Source organism: Zonotrichia leucophrys, chromosome Z (genome assembly GCF_028769735.1).
Source record: "Zonotrichia leucophrys gambelii isolate GWCS_2022_RI chromosome Z, RI_Zleu_2.0, whole genome shotgun sequence".
Lineage (NCBI taxonomy): Eukaryota > Metazoa > Chordata > Aves > Passeriformes > Passerellidae > Zonotrichia > Zonotrichia leucophrys.
In genome coordinates, this window is record NC_088200.1 from 29137652 (window position 1) to 29155993 (window position 18342).

Sequence of the window (18342 nt, forward strand, 5' to 3'; positions counted from 1 at the left end):
TCATGTCTTATCCTCTGCTCAGTATACCTCCCTTTCCTTTACACCTAGCCAGGACCAGCAGTAACCTCAAGGTGCTCTTCTGAACCAGGTAGCTTTGTACCTTAAGGGATCATAATGGCTTAGTTGTTACTCACATCCTATAAAGCATGACTGTCAGCTGTAAAAAGACTCCTACTTGAAGTCATCCATCATTCAAACTGGAACATATTAGAATTGGATTTCATCTACTCTCTGGTAAAAATTGTGCAGTTTATCTTGTCAATAACTAGCGACCAACAGATTCTGCACTGTTTTGCTAGGTAGTAGCAAGAAACAGACAGCAGTCCTCTGACGTTTCTCTCCCCTTTATTAATAAAAAGAAAACAACCTGGTCACTCCAGTGCTGTGACTTATGAAAGGACAGACTTCCACAATGCTCACACAAATAGACTCTAGTTAACCCACAGACCAGGCTGGATGGGGCTTGCAACTACCTAGTCAAGTGGAAGGTGTTCCTGCCCGTGGCGCACTGGAACAAGATAATCTTTAAGATCTCCTCCACTCAAAACATCCTATGGTTATCCTATAACCCTGAAAGCTACAGATGTAGTAACAAAATTGATCAGAAAGATACTCCAAAGATTTGAAGCCTGTGCCTATGAAAGAAAAGTAAACAAGTTTCATACGCATAAATAAGAAAAAAAATAACAACCCACAGTAAAGAGGGAGACAAAGGTGGGAACCATGCTTGAATTACTCAGTAGGGATTGCAGGGACAGAACAGCCTTTAAGTTTTGGGCTAGAACTGTAAGAACAGGGCAACAAACATTTGTAGAGTTACATGAGCTGTGCTGAGTTCACAAGGAGCTTCCAGCTCTTAATTTGTAGGTCCAAGCCAGTTGCAGTGTAGTTTTCACTGACAACCTACAGTAATTCACAGTAATATATGCAGCCTTCAGGAACTATTTTATCACATCTGACTGGATGACACAGCATGACAAATGCCTCTACGAAGGGAAGGAAGGGAGGTCCAGGCTAGGAGAATAGGGAGGAAGTCCATATGAGAATGGTCCTCCACCCATAGAAAATAAGTTAGAATGTTAAAAGAATGTTAAAAATAAAATACCAGTACCCAAGGGGAGAAAGTGATTTTCTTCCCCAAAGAAAATCTGCTTAATCAATTCACTATATTTTTAGTGAGTTTTTTAAGACTAAACAAAAAAATTAAATAAATTTCTTTTTTATAAATAAATTTATAAATTTTATCCTACAAATGGAAGTGATGAGTACCAATCCATCATCTTTTTACAATGTGTGTAACACTGTACTACTGTTCTGATCTGTGGCATTTATCACACTGGTAATTTCAGAGTTAGGTGCTTAAGCTTGGAGTCAGATTCTTCTGCCAAAGGTGTCCATACAGCTTTGGCAGCAAGCTGCCAGTTTTTGTTAAACAGGAGAAAAGCATTTAGAGCCAAATTAGCGCAGTTGCCATAAATATTAAGATCAGCAAAGAATATTATTGTTTTATGTCTAAAAGGAAAGAAACTCTTAAAGTTTCTAAACCCTTCAACAATACTGTACTAGCTAGTTCTCAACCAGATGCAGTGCTCACAAAACTTGGCTCAGCTTCCAAGAGTAACCCAAGAACACCTACACTACCCTGTCCCTCCCCCACCCGTGGCCATCCTCCACTACCCCTTTCTTGCCTTGGCATTAGTTTTCACACCAACCTGTCCAAAAAAACAAGCCCATGCCCACACAACATTGTATTTTCAAAGGCATTTGCTCATCTGCCAACTGAATTACTGCAAGAGCTGGCTTAAACGACAGAGTAAGAACACGTAGCCAAGGGTCCCTGGTTTGGTCATGAACCATTATGACAAAAGACACAGGACAGACTGGGACAGATGAGCTTCAACACCTCATGAAACTGCATCCTAATCAGTGGTGCTTTCTTCTCCACAATTTTAAATAGTACAAAGGAATGCACCGTATTTTGTAAACACAGGTTAATTAATCCATTTGGCCTCCTTATCTGTGCAAGTGGCTGTATCTCCACTTGAGGTTCTGTGCAGCCAAAGTCATGCTGAATTGCTGTTTCAAGTCCTCCAAGGCAATATTACTCTGTACTCCTATCTGGTCTTCAGTCAGGAAGTTCTCTTCAACAAAGCAAATTAACATCTAGGAACTGGGAGAAAGGCAGGGGATACTACAGCAAATGAGAACATTCTAGCTTGATTATTAACTAAAGTTTTTTCTTCATGCTGCAATGAACTCACAAGTAAGTGTTAATTAAGAGAACCTGTACTGGACTAACATGAGACAGATAACTTTTTATGTTTCTCTACGCTTACCCTGAAGAATATGATCAACACATTTTGCATTTGATACAGTGACAAAGTTGGCTTCAAGTTTTGTAAAGAAATATACAGTTAATAGTTTAGTTAGGGAGTAAAATAATTCTAGCTGTACCAAAGAAACTACAAAACACATCAAATTATATCCTGAAAACAGATGAGCTACTTTTTGCAGCTTACATTCTTATTAGACAGATGATACTGTTAATAATCCCACAGAATAATTTCAAGCTAAACCTATATAGCTGCCAATTGCTACCAAGAGCAAGAGAGAATGCAAGGTCTCCTACTCTTACACGTGTATTTTTGCTTCTATTTTTCAGACAGAACAACCATGCTGGCTTCACTCTTCATTTTTCAATGTACAGTCTGGTGTGAGGAAGTAGGCAAGAGATTTAAAGAAATGCAGGTCAACTTCATGCTACAGGAGAGAGATTGGAAATGTGTAAAAGGCACTGTTCTCTGCAGAAAAGGAGACGGGCTGAAATTCTTTTTTTGTGAACAGTCAAGAGAAAGAATCAACACCTTTTAAAACAGGAGGTTCTGGGAATACAAAAAACTACCAAGAGAAAGAAGAGATTAAAATAATGAGAAAGCATTGAGACTTTTGATAACTACAGGTAAAGAGTGTACAAGAGAAAAATCAGTGCACTATTTGCAGTAGCTGAGACAACTAAGGGGTAGCCCACAAGTTACCTCCTAGCCACTTTAAAGAACTTTATCTTGCTTTTCTACACTAAGGAATGTGAAGTATTTCTAATACCAGCAAACTGATTGTTCTGATAATGCCAGAAGCTGTGATAGGCTTCAGTAAACAGGATACATGTATTTAAAAGCATGAACAACATTCTAATCTCTCCTACAATTCTACTTGCAACTTTGTGCTACTTACATTTTTATTTGTCCTCTAGTCTATGACTTGGCCAGCAGAGAAGCCAGATCAGTAACTGAGCAAGTTCCTCGCCACTTTTTGTTATGTCAGGCAAGGCTGATGGAGGCAGCAAGCAAAGGAAACCTTCCTCTGAGCTCAAAAGCCTCAACATAAGCATGCAATTTCCAGTCCAGTCATTTTCTAAGACAGAACTACATCATATTTCAGTTTCTCTGCATTCAGCAGTCTACTACATGGGAGCACTAGTTCAGTTATCTCTAGTTCCAATTAATTAGAACATGTCAAGACTCTTATTTAAAAACATTAGCATGGACTAGTGTATTCTCCCTTATATCTACATTGCAATTTTAAAAATTGCCTTTACAAGCACTAAACACAGGTTACTCTAAAGCCCATGCAACTGTCTCTCCTGTGAGCACTTTGAGAAGGGCAAATGCAAACTTTAAAAAGGCAGAAACAACAAACTTTAAAAAGGCAGAAACAACACCCTGCTCTATTATTTAGAGAAACACACACCAGACAAGTGAGCCAACTACAGGTAGAGCAAGCAAAGACTGTGCCCTGGGCTCTGCTCTGGTCAGGAGAAGTCTGAAGCTGGCCCAGGGATGGACCCACACCTGGAAGAGTCACGCAGTGTCCCATTACTGACAGACCTGAAAACACTACAGAGCCTAGACTACCAGCTAGAAGACACTGGGTGCAGAGGCAGAGAGGGGATGGAAGAGGGGAGATCAGCAGTTCTTTGCATTGCAGTGCTGCTCAAGGGGTTGGTCAGTTATGGGAAGAATCCAACTGGCTGCAGCCAGAGTAGAGGGTGACTTCTCCCCTCCTGTGTATAATCCCTCCTGTGCAGGGGAAATTAACATTTCCTCACTGCTTGCATTAGGTGTTCAGCATCAAATTCAGTTAAAGGCTTTGATGGTACTGTATGGAGAATTGAAAACAATCTACATGCCCTCAAAGACGTAGATTTCTGCACACAATGCACCTAAATCACAGCACTTACAGACCAGGAAGGCAACACAGCCAAAGAAATGGAACTATCAAGGTCAGCTGGGCGGCAAGACAGGGAGGGATTTGCTTTAACATAGGTGACACCAACTCTGAATGTCATTCAAGACTACTTCTCTTTTAAATACCAGAAGTTGTAACTATTTTCCCATTTTAATCTCTGCTTTGTTGGAGTGCACAACAGGAGGCTTTCAGAGTATTTCAGCTATAACTACACACCCTAACTTGAAATACCATTCAATCTTTAGAAATATAATAGGCAATTAGTTGTCAGGAATGTAAAAGCTCATTTTCCAATGAGTCCTACAAGCATAACAGTATTTTATTTAAACAGTCTTTAAAGTCAGCAGTGCTACAGAGGGACTCAGAATTTCCATGACATTGTGTACCCTGTCATACACCACGTCACTTTACACTGCACACACTGCTGCATGCTGCCATGTCTAAGAGAACAGAACTTCATTTTCATGTAAGACTGAAGTCTGTAGTGTCTAATGGCTCATTGTAAGAGCAAACTCTATAGAAAGCTCAGTCTAAACAGATTTTAAAGGGAAAAGAGACCATACCCATATATTTTTGAGCTGTCAGAGCAGTTTTGTTTTGTAGTGATTCAGGAGACTGCTCAGAAAGTCCATTATTTCAGAATCTGGAAAAAATATTTATACACCATTGCCCTTGACACTTGAGTGCAATGAATAATGCCACAGCATAGGAAGTTTTACAGCACATATAACAGAGCAGGTGCTGCTTTCCATTTGTAGTAGAAGTTACCAGCATTAGATTTGTGATCTCAGTTTCTATGTATTAAGGTATATAGTATTCTAGTGTTGATGACTGGACTCTTACATTTAAAGAAGAGATGGGAAGAATGAAAAGAGTCTGCATGCAGAAATAGTGACTTGACATCCAGGATCTCCACCAGTGTTAGACATAGCCACCACACTGTCTTGGAGTATTTTAGCTGAATACTAGTACTGCAGCATAGGCTTACCTAACAACATAAAACTGAAGCCCAGTTGCCACAAGTCAGCAAAAAACTCACTCAATGGAACACCAAGGAAAGCAGACACTAAGTAAAATAATGACTAAGATGATTTTTGGAATTTAATAGAGCATAGTTTCTGACTATTTGGCAGGCTTGTGTTCACTGTCTACCTTCTGTACCCCTTAAGGGCCATTAGCTTGCTGCATATCAGAAGTTTTCCCTGATTATAATTAGCAGTTTATTCTCTCAGGTCTCTCCACCACCAGCTTCCAAAACCACCCCTTCAGCTTACAATAAGCACAGTTCACTGCCCTTCCATGCCTCAAAACAAGGCAGACAAATTTAGACACATGCATTTTCCTTACCATCCCAGAACTCCAGTTTCAGAAAATACTGCACCTATTGCTTAGTTTCAGTGACTTAGTAACATAAGACTTCTTGGCAATAACAGAACTAAGTTAAATGGACAAAAATGCACTAATATTAATTTGAGGTAAAAATGCCACTGTATTCTAAGAGAGGCAGAAGTCACCTGAGTTGCTGAAACTGGATAATGTAATTCCTTCTACACTTAGGCAAAAACTGAGCATAATTCCTGTTTGGTACAGTTTTCTCCTTTCCTAGGAAAGGGATCACAAAAAATTGTGATCATTCTTCCAAACCAGGCGTGGCTAAGTAACAAACTGAAGCTACCTTATGAGACCCAAGGAAACCCCACACAGCTCCTCCAAAACCTGCCTATTTAGCAGAGGCAAAAAAAGGAGAGGAGACACTAAAATCTGGGCTTTGTCTAGAAAATCCATTGTTTCCTCAGCAGCATCACAGAAATAATGGTGTGTTGATATGGCTCATCCTTACCTTTTGCTCCATTAAGCAGCATCTGGTGGATAGACATTCCAAGATGGCTGTCCTCATCTGACACACCTGTATTTTCTAATCTAAATTTTTTCAAATCCTTCATTTTCCTGTTGCCAAATATCAAGACACCACATGAATGAGAGATGCCAAAATTTAGTTTTAGTTTTGAAGAACAACACAAGTAAAACTGAAGTGCCTTCCCAAACTTCTGAGTCAGACTGCTTCTTGGCCACAGCTTTTTAAAGATTAATTAATACAGTCTATAACAGAGCAAAAGCAGCCTGTTCTTGTACTGGTAATTTCCTCTAATTCAATGTGGTAACAGAAAAAGTGTTTGATAAGTGCACTAGAAAGTTTCAACATTATCTTTCTATATCACAATTTGTTAAAGAAGTTTATTTGGGTCAATTTTTGGCTTTCATACAAACAAGCAGTCTTAATTTTAAGAGCTCTATCTGACTGTATGAGAAGGATTAATGCACCAGAGAATCTGGCAAAAGCAGAGTCAAAACACAATGCAGGTTTATCAATAGACAGTTTTGGTTCTGTACCTTTGAGATCAGTCTCCTAACTTGAAATAGGAAAATTCCTCCCAGAAAGTGGGTCAAGTCATTAGTAGTCAATTATTAAACAAGAAGAGACAGGCATCAGATCCTTAATATAAGTAGGATAATTTTTTTAGTTTTAAAATTGCAGGGTTGAATTATTCTGGCTGGTAAATTGATTATAAATCTACTCAGAAGAAGGACTGAGAAATTTATTGTAACAGCTGAAGTGACTATCTGTTTTAATGAAGAATGTCCCTATCCATAATGGGGGGCTGAAACTACATGGTCTTTAAGGTCCAGTCCAACACGTTCTATCATTCCATGACTAGTGTTTCTAGATGTAGTGGCAATAATACAGATTTCTAAAAAAAAAACCCAAAACAAAACAGTTTCAAAAAGTATCCTAAGGAAATCTTGCTTCTTCAAAACAAGCAAGGTTCAAAAGAAGCAACATTTTAATTCTTGTCATAAAACTAGCTGTTTGCTAGTCATCTGCATTTCTAGTATCTGTAGATTTTTCAGTTGCTTTCGATCAACTGTTTTACCTGAATAAAACCTAAGAATTATGAGTTTCTTTTGCAGGACAGGGATAAGGAAGAGAAGAACCCCCACCAAACCAAGGAGATATAGCAATAAATCAATCTCATTTTAAAGCCATATTCCTGTGGGTGGCGTATCTTGCTAACAGGTTTCTATGCAATTCCGTACAGCACTTTTTTCTTTTTTCCTTCATCCAAGGTGAGTTTGTTTTATTTCTCCTGGACTAATTCTGGAAATAGGATTATCAGTTGTGGGGGATAGTAAATCCGAGTCAGTTGGCATACTACAAGACTCAAGTTCTCTTCTCATTGGTTACTTCCAAGAGCCAGGTCACCTTTTTGTGCTACCTGCCTTCCACTGCTGCAACACAGTCACAGATAGAGGATTATCACAGCTTAATCCCCTCATCAGCAACAGTGCTCCTAATGAAACTATGCAGTAGCAGGCAACCAGTAATCAACTCTTCCCCCCAGCAGGGCTGTGACTGTGCAGCCTTCAGACCAAGCTGCTTTCAGTCAGTATCAGTTCATACTGCCTAACCCTTTAAGGCCAGGAGGCATGTTGCATCAGCTCAGTACAGCAAAAACAAGCACTCAAGCAGTATAGAGAGGAGGCAGGAATTCTTCAGCTATGAAGGATTAGCTATTTTATAATTTTAGTGTGATACTTTATTTTCTACATGAAATGTCAGAAGCCCCTCCCTGCAAAGGTCCCTGCCCTCATGTAAGAAAGCTGCAAGAGCCCTTCTGACTGTTTAAGGCTAAGGAAAAAAAATCACCAAGACTCAAGTAGCTGGTAAGGAACCCAAGAGCTGATAAGCATCTTGCTCTACTATACCAAGAGAAAATAATATAGTCCTGAGTTCACAATTTGCCTATTGGGAAGACACTGGAAGGTGAACTAGGATTTACCTATTGCTGTAAAAAAGCAAAGTGCAAGGACTTCTGGTTTTGTGTCAGAAGTTCATACAAAATACACAACAGCAAAATCTGGCAGAACCAGACTGCTGACTTTGAATACTGTTCATTAACTAATTGATCTCTTACCAAAAGTTTTCCTGTAGGCTTCTGATCAAGAGGGGGTGAGTCTCTGGTAAAGCATCTTTCTTTATGTTGGGGAAAATAAAAAGTGACTGTTGCAAAGAAGAAAGCACATTAGGAGAGGGAAGATTTTCCCAGTTTCTGGTAACAAGAATGTCTCCAATTAACTGAGAGTGTCAACTTAATAAGCACTAGGTCATGGTACCTGGTGGAGAGTGTCACCAAAGACAAACTGATCTTTCACATGTACCTGTTACAGCTTTACAATGTATTCATGAACTAGAAAAAGTATTTAGCACCCACATGATGTGGAATATACAAACGGTGACACATATGTCAGTGAGTCACAAATAATAGCGGAGGAGGTTTTTATTTGAACTAGGGCAATCAGGAAGTGCTAACCCACATAGAAGGAGCCTTCCCTGACTGCACAGCAATACCTTAATTGTCACCGAGACTGCAGCCTCCAGCGACAGCATGAGTAAACACTCCCAAGAGAGGAGAGCAACACTGAACGCAAAACAATGTGCAGGGTGGTCCAGCCATCCCACCCCCACAGGTCACACCCTGCAAAAGAAAACTCACGGTGTCCTGTATACGTGCATCTGCTGTTTAGCAAGTTGTCATTATCACAAAACATTCCAGCAGTCTTTAAACACAAGCTGAAAGCAATGTGAGTGTTTACCATTTCTGGAATCAGTTCACATGTCCTTCTGTTTGGAAGGACAGAAGTCCTTCCCTTACTCAGAGGTAGTTTCATTAAAAAAAAAATAATAATTATGGTAATGTATAAATAAAACTGCCATAATCTCACCTTCCCCACAGTCACAAGGTAAAACATGGAGAGGAAGAAAAAAGTGAATAGAAAAGCTAGCAGGGCAGCAAGGGTTTAATTCTTTAGAAGGCTTCAGTTTTTCTAATCTTGGGTTGGACATATTCTTGCATTACACCAGCAATCCCATATGGACAAGTACACTCCCCAATTACTTATAATAATAAATAATAAGCTTGTCAGTATTACTCTAAGTAGTGAGCTTGTCAGTAATTGCATAGTCAGACAAGGGACTAAAGTAATACAGTTGTGTTGTATTGCACCCTGTGCTCAAGCTAGGCATGAATTTCAACAAGTACAGACCAGATGGAAGTCGTCCCAGAGTTGTGACAGAAAGTGTTTTCCTTATGGCTCCGGTCACCTCCGCAGAACTTCCTTTAATCTTTGGCTTTGTGGGAGTCTGATCTAAAGACAAATGTATTTAGCAGTTCTTCCACTGATTGTAGGAATATCATCATGTGTTTCCCAACTTTGTTCTTTAAGTGTTGTTTACCTGCCTTAATGAAAAAGAAACCTGATTTGCAATCAAACAAACAATAGACCTGTAACAGTGGCACAGAGTGTATATGTGTATATATAGTGCCTAATGAAAACACCACTTGCAAGTTAACTAATCAAGCTGTTTTAATAAGCCGTCATTTTTTGCATGACAGTTTGGAAGTGTAATAAACCATAAGAACCAGGCCTCAGTGTCCACCCATGAAAAATGGTTTTGCTACTGTTGAGAATGCCAATTTCTGCCACACTATATAAAAATATCTATCAGAAAACCTAGGAGAGACAAGTAACAGAGGTATGAGTGAGAAGGAAATCCTGCAGTCCTGCAAGGCACTCATTTTTCCAGTGCCAGAAGCAGCTGAGCACTGTCTGCTGGAGCATGGGGAGTAAGGCAGGTGCTGCCTGCAGCACTGCAGAGCTGCATGCAGGCATGCACCACACACACACACCCAGCACTGCAGATCAGCACACACGGAATACAGATACAGCCTCCTCACACTATCTGAGGACAGATACTGCAGAAACCTGCAGCTTTCACTTTTTCAGATTGTGGAATATAAAGCTAATTTAATGCTGAAACACCACTGTTATTTTTAGAAGAAGAGAATTATCATGCTGATAAGAGGGAAGGAGTTGTTTTCTCAGGGCACCAAAGACTGCTTTCCCTGAATTTTCTCTCCTTTAGTGGGTAAAAAGGCAGATGAGGGGGAGACCTTTCTTAAGGATAATTAAAAGAAACTTAGACTTGAGTCTCAGGGAACCAAACTGGGCTAATTTTAAAGATGTTTTTACCTCCTACTTTTTTTCCCCCCTCTCCCCACCTCCTCTTCTTTGATGTCTTTCTTATTCTCTTACCTCGGCTCCATCTTAAGCATATTACATCTTTCAATAAATCTGTCTAAATCACAGACACACACACACAAAAATCACAGGATAGCTCTTTTTCCCTTTCCTTTCCTTTGAAAGACTTATACTGGGAAAGTTGACACCACACAAAAATGGCTAGACTAAACCAGGAGCAAGTAAGTCAGACACACAGTAAGAATCATGCACTTCCACTGCAGTGAGTTCATGGGTGTGTCAGATCACTGCAGCTCCAAGTGGTATGCTTGGGTATCACTTAGGCTTCAAGTCGAACATTACTGAGATAATTAAATTAATTTTTCTTCCTCATCTGCTTTAGAGAAGGTATAAACAGGAAAAAAGAGGAGAAAAAAAGAAAAGCTCTGTACTAAGTTACAAGAGTTACCTTGGGGATTCTGAGGATGCTACTGGTATCCCTTTTTGTGGTATCATGGGATACCACACCAAGATTGGGGTTCAGTCCTCAGCTGAAACTCGTGTTCATCGTTTTTAAAGCTTCAGTTCTGCTGGAGGCCTTGTAGTCCTTGCAGTGGAGATACTAGGTATCATTTATCCATACCAGCAAGTCACTTTATCTGGGCAATTACCTCTGTCATTTGAGCACATACCAAAGTGCACAGGCAGGGGAAAGGGCAAGGGGAAAGCTGAGAGTTAAAGTCCACAATCAACAGGAACTATATTTTTTAACAGTAAAAAAGTTAAACAGGCCAGTCACAGGTAAGACCTATGTTCTTCTCAGGACCACAGCCACATGACAGGCCATGGTCCTACAGGCAGTATCTTTCCCATTCTGCAAATGGAAGATCTTTTTATCTCAGCTAGAGTTTCACTGAAACTTGTAACTCAATGTGTTTAAAGTTGCAGGTGTCAGGGAACTTCATACTATGTGCTGCCTGCAGTTTTCAGACTTTTCAGGAAGTAAACAAGTCTAAGGGAAAACAAAAAGTCTGGCAACCTTCCAGCACACTGAGGTACCAGATAAGTGTATCTGTGATCCAAATGCTACACAGGGTGAGGGGGAGAGAACGGAAAGGTTTGCAAACGGCTATTACACTGCAGGACAAGGTCTAAAACCTACCTTCCCAAGTAATGATTTGGGACAGGGAAACTCTCATCCTTTCACGTAGATGACCATCAAGTTATATACTTCTGCAGCCTTACTTTCCATACATTTTGCTTTCCTTGATTACTTACAAGATTACTTACAATACACCCATATGCTTCATGCAGACCAAACCATGTGCATAGTGCAAAATTTTGTCTAATTATAAAGATTTTGTAATGACAATTATACAGATAGACAAAACTGCTTCACTCACCATAAAGACAGCATGAAAGTTTAAGACTCATAATAGCAGTTTGATAAAATTCCTGTTCTGAAAAAAGATTGCTCCCAGTGGATTACATGGATCCACTATCATTTTGCAAAAGCTCTCTCTCCTGTAACATTAGCTCAGAGCAATGTATCATTCATTATAATTTTGCTTTTTAATGGCATTTAGCTACAGGTACCATTGCTATTTGAAGCATCCAGCAAGGGGAAAATGTCATTATGTTTATACTGATGCTACAAAAAATACCCATCAGCCAAAAAATTCAGCCAAGCAGAAATTCATGAGCTAGGCCTGAACACTATCCACTGAACACGACAAGAAAGTTCTTATATTACTGAAGTACTGACATTATTTGCTTAAGAAGCAAACATCCAAAATCAGCACTTCCTAAGACCAAGAAGTACATCTCCAGAGTGTAAAGACACTTCCCAGGCTCCCAGTACTGAGAGGTGCCACTTTATGAAGTGAAACTGCCCCTTCTCCGATCGCTAAGCGACATCATTGCTCTTTACACTCTCATTACATAAAAGGAGAGGTTAATGCAAATTGGCAGGACACAAAACAGTTTCAACGGAGACTGAAATAGAATAAAGCAATTCTGGGAAGGCAATATCTGGGCTGGCCAGGACAAGCATTGCAGCGCTGTGGCAGTGTGCTGTGGCTGTGTCGGTCCAACCCCGGGCCATCACCGAGGCACGGCTCCTGCCCGACCCCCGTCCCTCCCTGCCGCACACGGACACGAGCGCGCAGACACCGCGCTCCAGTGAACGCCTCACTCCGCTTCCAGCCTGCAGCTACAGCGGAGGCTCGGTGACACCGCAGGCAGCTCAAGCCTTACGGCGAAGAACGCCTGCCCTGCTGCCGAGCGCCGTCGCGCCTCTGCAGCAGCACCCGGGATGGATGAGGCGTGTTTCCGTGATGACGGCCCCTTCCAGGACAGCTTCCCGACTCGCTCGGAATAACAAACACATCCCAGGCTGCAGGTATCTACCAGACAGCTACCTCTCCAGCGCTTTTGCAACAACCGGTTTTCATCCGACAGAGGTGGTTAGGGAAGGAAGAGTAAGGACATCAGAGAGAAGAGGGAGCTTCAGATGTCAGTGGATAAGCTGCAGCAGCTCCCTCCCCCCGGGGCTTTCCCTTCCCCTCCCGGCCCACGGCAGCGACCAGATCCCCCCGGTGCGGGCGCGGAGCGGGAGGCGAGGGAGGGAGCGAGCGAGGGGCGGCAGGCACGGCGGGGCTGCGGGCCGGCAGGAGCCCCGCTCCGGGAGGTGCCGGCGCGGCGGGAGGGGGAGGCGAGCATGCGACCAGCGCGGTGCCGTGCTAGGGGGAGTGCGGAGCCCCGGGGGCGGCTCCCCCCGCTCCTGCGCGGCCCCCAGACCTACCCAGCAGCACGCAGAGCACGTCCAGCGCCACGAAGGGCAGCCGCGTCCTGTCAAACATGCTGGCGGCGCCCGGCGGCAGGCGCGGTGACAGCCTCGGCCCGAGGGGCGGGAGCGCGGCGGAGGCGGCAGGGAGGGGCTGCAGGCGAGGCGCTCCGTGGGAACGGCCCCCCTGCGCTCCAAGCACCGCTGAGGAGTCGCCGCCGCCGCCCGCACTGCGCTACTGCCGCCGCCGCGGGCCCCGCGCGCCTTTAAGGCCGGGCACGGGCGGCTGGGAAGGGCGGGCGGCGGCAGCGGCGGCGCCTCGGACCGCCCTCAGTGACGCCCCGCCCGCGGCCCCGGCCCCGGCGCCGGCCCGCGCCGCCAATCGCGATCGCGCCGCGCTGCGCCCGGGCACCGAGAATGACCGAGCGCGGCCCCGGGCACCGAGCGCGGCCCCGCACGGCCCGGGCACCGAACTGCCCTCACCTACCTGCCCGCCCGGCTCGGCCCGGCCCCGAGGGCGCACGGGCCGTGGCTGGGATCTGGGTGGGAGACGGTCGGTCCTCCGCGGGGAACACGGGGAGATATTATTATTATTATCATTATTTAGTAGTAGTAGTAGTAGTTGTAGTTGTAGTACACAAGGAAAAAGGTGTTTCCACCTCTGGAATCACAGAATCCTCCGGGTTGGAAGGAACCACAGTGGGTCATGTGGTCCAACCTCCCGGCTCAAGCACCCAGGACAGCTTGGCTCCATCCTCTTGGCACCCACCCCTTTTAGATATTTACACACATTGACGAGTTCCCCTCTCGGTTGTCTCTATCTTCTCAAGGCTGAACAGGCTCAGCTCTCTGTCCTTCCTCGTGAGAGAGATGCTCCGGCTCCCTAATCACCTTTGTTGCCCTCTGCTGGACCTATTCCAGGAGCTCCATGTCTCTGTTGGGCTGAGCAGCCTAGAGCTGGACAGCCTACTCCAGATGTCGCCTCACCAGGACTGAGTAGAGAAGCTGGAAGAGTGCTGGAAAATTGCAAAAAAAAATTACAAAACAGCTGGAAGCAGAGTTTCAGCCCAACCCAACCCAAAGCAAACTTTTTCCATGTTAAAACCTTTTATTTGGAAAGAAGACACCAATACAAAGAAAATGTGTTCTGCATAGCCACATTTTTATTTTAGCACCATTGACAACAAAACGGATTATTTTATTCACCAGTGTTAGTGCTGTTGGGCACAAACATGCAGCTCAGGCTACAGACTACATTTGTGTTTTATTCGAGGCAAGTGCAGGTGAGATGAGTAGCGCTTCCCCCAGAACACCAGACAAGCTTTTCAGCCATTTCTCATGTATTGCACTCCCTCACTCTGCAAACAGCTTCACTTTGTACAATATCCTAACAGCAGAATAACAGGTTTGAAGGATCAGCAAGAGAAACAAATTCTTGAGGTGAAAGTGCCTCACTGAATATGTCGTATCTTCAACTGTGCTGCCAAAAAAGGCACATAAAGTAGTTCCACATTGAATATATAAGGAAACTCTACATAGTATAGGAGATACAGGAGATCCCAATTTTATCTCAGTGCCTAAGCATCATCCCAGATACATGTCAAAATGGACAGTTCTAGAGATTAAAACTACCCTTGATTTCTTTAAGTGCAGTGTAAATTAAAGAGCGTATTTTCCTGTGCAACTGTTCTGGGATGGTTTCATGGATGTAGAAATTCCTGTTGTCTTAAAATGCATGAAGTAATGGAACAAACTGGAGCACAACCTGGCAAGGAGGAAAACTGGGCTTATCTTTATGAGAGCTGCTGCTGAAAGAAAAGTGTGCAATCTGCTCTGCTCCTCACAAAGCAGGGAATTGTTCATGAGATCTTAAGGCATGAGTAGATAACATCCCCAAAATTGCAGGATGGTTGGAAAAACCAGAGGACAAGCAATGCAAGCATTTCACGCACAATTGCCATAATTGCTTTCTTCAACCCAAAAGGATCAGGCTAATCTTGTTCAGGCTAAGCTGCAAACAGCCCCCTTGATCCACACCCCTATGCAGTAAATTAGAGACCCGAGAGATTGCACTCATTGAAATGGATCTCTTCCCAGAAGAATGTGAGCAAGATAGCGATTACACTTAAAAACACCTGGAAATTGGGTTGCAGCACAGCATTCACGACAGAAATTAATCACACTTTATTGTCTTGCAGTTTCTACATCTCTCTTTCACCCCTGAGATGTAGCTTGCCCGAGGGAAGAGGCATCTCTGCAACCTTCTACCAGAATTCAGGAAAGAAAGCAGTCACTGGCTCCTCTCCAAATTTTCCATTGCACAAGGGATGTGATCCTTGCTGTTGCAACCCTATTCTCACCACTTGGCTTGCTAGGTGTTGGAAAACCCCAGCTGAGCACAGTTTGGGGGCTTGGGTAGCAGTGCATAGTTCTAGGCTCTCAGAAGGCTTTTCCAGGCCTTCTTATTTGGGCAGGTATTAACCATGGAAACATGCCAACCCCCAAGCACTTACAGCCTGAAGTACTACGCAGATTAGGAAAACCCTACATTTACATGAGGGCTGTGTTAGCATAAGTATTGGCATCTTCAGATATGTTGCTATTCCATACAAAAAAGGATGTTTTGGTGTAAACTGAAGAAAGAGTAAAAAACCAAAGCCTGCATACTCCAGTACCTTTAACAAATAAAAGGGTGTCTGCAGTAGCAACACCAGGGTGGCAGAGAGGGTAAACTGATGCTATTTGATTAGAAAGCATCTGGAGCAGTGTATTCCAGAGGGGATGGATGTTGAATATAAACACAAATAGAAATCATGTTTAGCATTAGTTGGAGGTTCGGGGGTTTTAACTGTACAACCAGAGCCTCTAAGTTTCCGTTTCTCCTGATACTGCGGAAGCTCTCAGCTTCATTGCATTTTTACTGCAGAGGCTTTGCTTGGTAGCTGTCCCTCACAGCAAAAGCTAACTACTGACACTGCTCTTAGCCACTATAGTGATCCAGTGAGATCAACTCATATGCTTAACAAAATGCTAAAGAACAATTTTGGACACAAGTAAAAAGGAAGGCAGCAGACGAAGCTCATAATTTATGTTTTCTCATATTCCTTAATGAGATTTACATGTTAATTTAGTCTTAATATTACTCTCTAGAATTTAGACTCTTCAAAATATCTTCCCCTTTCACCTATTCTCTTGTTTGGTATGGTTATTTAGTTGTTTTGTTTGCTTGTTTTTAAAATAGTATCTTTTTATTTATTTAGGAGGGCAGTGAGCAGCAGCAAACACCAAGACCAAGTTAAAGCCCTATTAATGTCTTTGTTTTCTTCTGTTTCTTTTACAAATTGTGATCTTCAGTGTTTCGACCATTCTTCTTAGAAGTTTTGTGTGTACAAGGATTAAATTCTCAGGAAGTTTATCATCAGTCTCTAGTGGTACTTGTGCGATAATTAATTAGTACTGACCCAACAGTACTCTTAACTGCAATTAACATTCATACAGATCAACAGCTTTAGTAAATGACGGGATTTTCCCAGGCTTGTTTCTCTGTAGCTTGTTCTGGGGTGGGAGTCAATAGCTCTGAATGAGCTGTTACCACTCAGGAAAGGGATGAGAGGGTCACGGCGGATAGTTCTGGGAAGCCATCTCCTGAGTGCTCAGAGGGAGAACACCACTCCAACCATAGCACTCGGAATGCTATTAGGAAAGAGAGCAGTCTGACAAATCTCATTATGACACATTCCTGAATGCCAGAAATCCCACATCAAAATGGGTAAGTAGAAGCAGAGAAAGCACAAAGTAAAGCAGAAAAGAAAGCATTTTTACAACTTGTGTACAGCAGTTTCAATGTACCAAAACCAGAACATGGTATTTCAACATTTAAACAGAGGGGAAAAGTCTTTATGAAGTACAGATCTAGAAAATCATGAAATATGGGGAGAAGGTTAAATGGGTAACAAGCATTCAGTACTTTGTATCAGCTAAGAGCTAGGGAAAACTTCTACAAGATGTTAGACTGCAGGACTTTTTTACATCAGAATATTCTGTAATGTTTTGCCTCTGGATGCTGTGGAGCACAAAATTACAAGGCAGCATAGAGGCATTAGGTGAATTCATAGAGGATAGGTCAACAGATCATGGCAGGTTCAGAAACATCCCTCTTCTGATTTCCCACGTTTAGAAAGAACTGCTGGGAAGCAGTCATTCCATAGCACTTGTTTCTTAAACTCCCCCATAACATCTGCTCCTGGCCACTGCTGCACAGTTTTTGGCTGGATGGACTTGAACTGAGTCAGGTCTTTGTATGTTCAAAGGCACTCTGTGTGCACAGTGTAACACTGCAAAATGCATTAGTAATAGCAGAGATTTAAAAGTTCAGACATATTTGTAATGTTCCATCAGTTTCAGACTCTGCAACACTTTTGTGTGGCTGTTTTGAATTTATCTGCCAAAACCCCACTCATGGAATAAGGAGGACAAGGAGAAAAGTTTGCAAGATAGACCCCCTAAATTTATCTTTCAGGACACAGGATTTGCCTCTAACAAAATTACATACTCTACTATAGGATAGTAGAGACCTGAACTCCTAAGTCAGCTGAAACCCCTTGTACAGAGTGTTTCAGGAAACAGAATTTAGATTCCACCAAAATATCTTAGCCTCATACCTCTTCTTTTGTTTGGTCTGGCCATTTAGCTATTTTCTTTCTTTTGTTTCTATGTCTCATGTTTGTTTTGTTTTTAATAAGGGAGCAGTGAGCAATAAAGAACACTTATATTTCTAATAAACAAAGTATGAGGACTTTCTTGTCTTCTCTCTTTTAATTCTCTTTATTTTAAATACAAATGACACTTGTTTGGGTACTTTATCCCCACACATCTCTCTTGAACTATTCCCCAGAAGGTCCTGCTGTCAGGCTGTCTTGGGGGTGTCACCTACAGGCAAGTTCAGATATGTGATATATGACCCACTTTTAGGTCAAAGTTGTACACCATTCCCACAAGAGATCTGTTTTAATAGAAAATATAAGTTACTTCTAAAGATTAGCCACAGAAATAAGGAATCAAGCAGACCTCACTAGACAACATAACAACATATTTAATATTCATGCCCATGTAATGAGCAAAAATGCATTAAACCCCAAATATATAATTTTGTTTATATTTTATGGTGTGTATCATACAGCCTCAGAGGATCATATAGCATATTCTAGAGAAAACACTTCAGGCTACATCTCCAC

At 42.4% G+C, this 18342-nt stretch overlaps 1 protein-coding gene across 2 annotated transcripts in view; it reads right to left on the reverse strand.

The window, feature by feature from the left end:
• Nucleotides 1–13342, reverse strand: part of PLPP1 (phospholipid phosphatase 1) — a 59636-nt gene extending 46294 nt beyond the window's left edge. For both annotated transcript variants that reach the window (XM_064736910.1, XM_064736909.1), the window contains exon 1: nucleotides 13127–13342. In XM_064736910.1, coding sequence (XP_064592980.1) covers nucleotides 13127–13184 — 58 coding nt within the window. In that variant the 5' untranslated portion in view covers nucleotides 13185–13342. The remainder of the gene's footprint in view (nucleotides 1–13126) is intronic.
• Between the last annotated feature and the right edge of the window lie 5000 nt (nucleotides 13343–18342).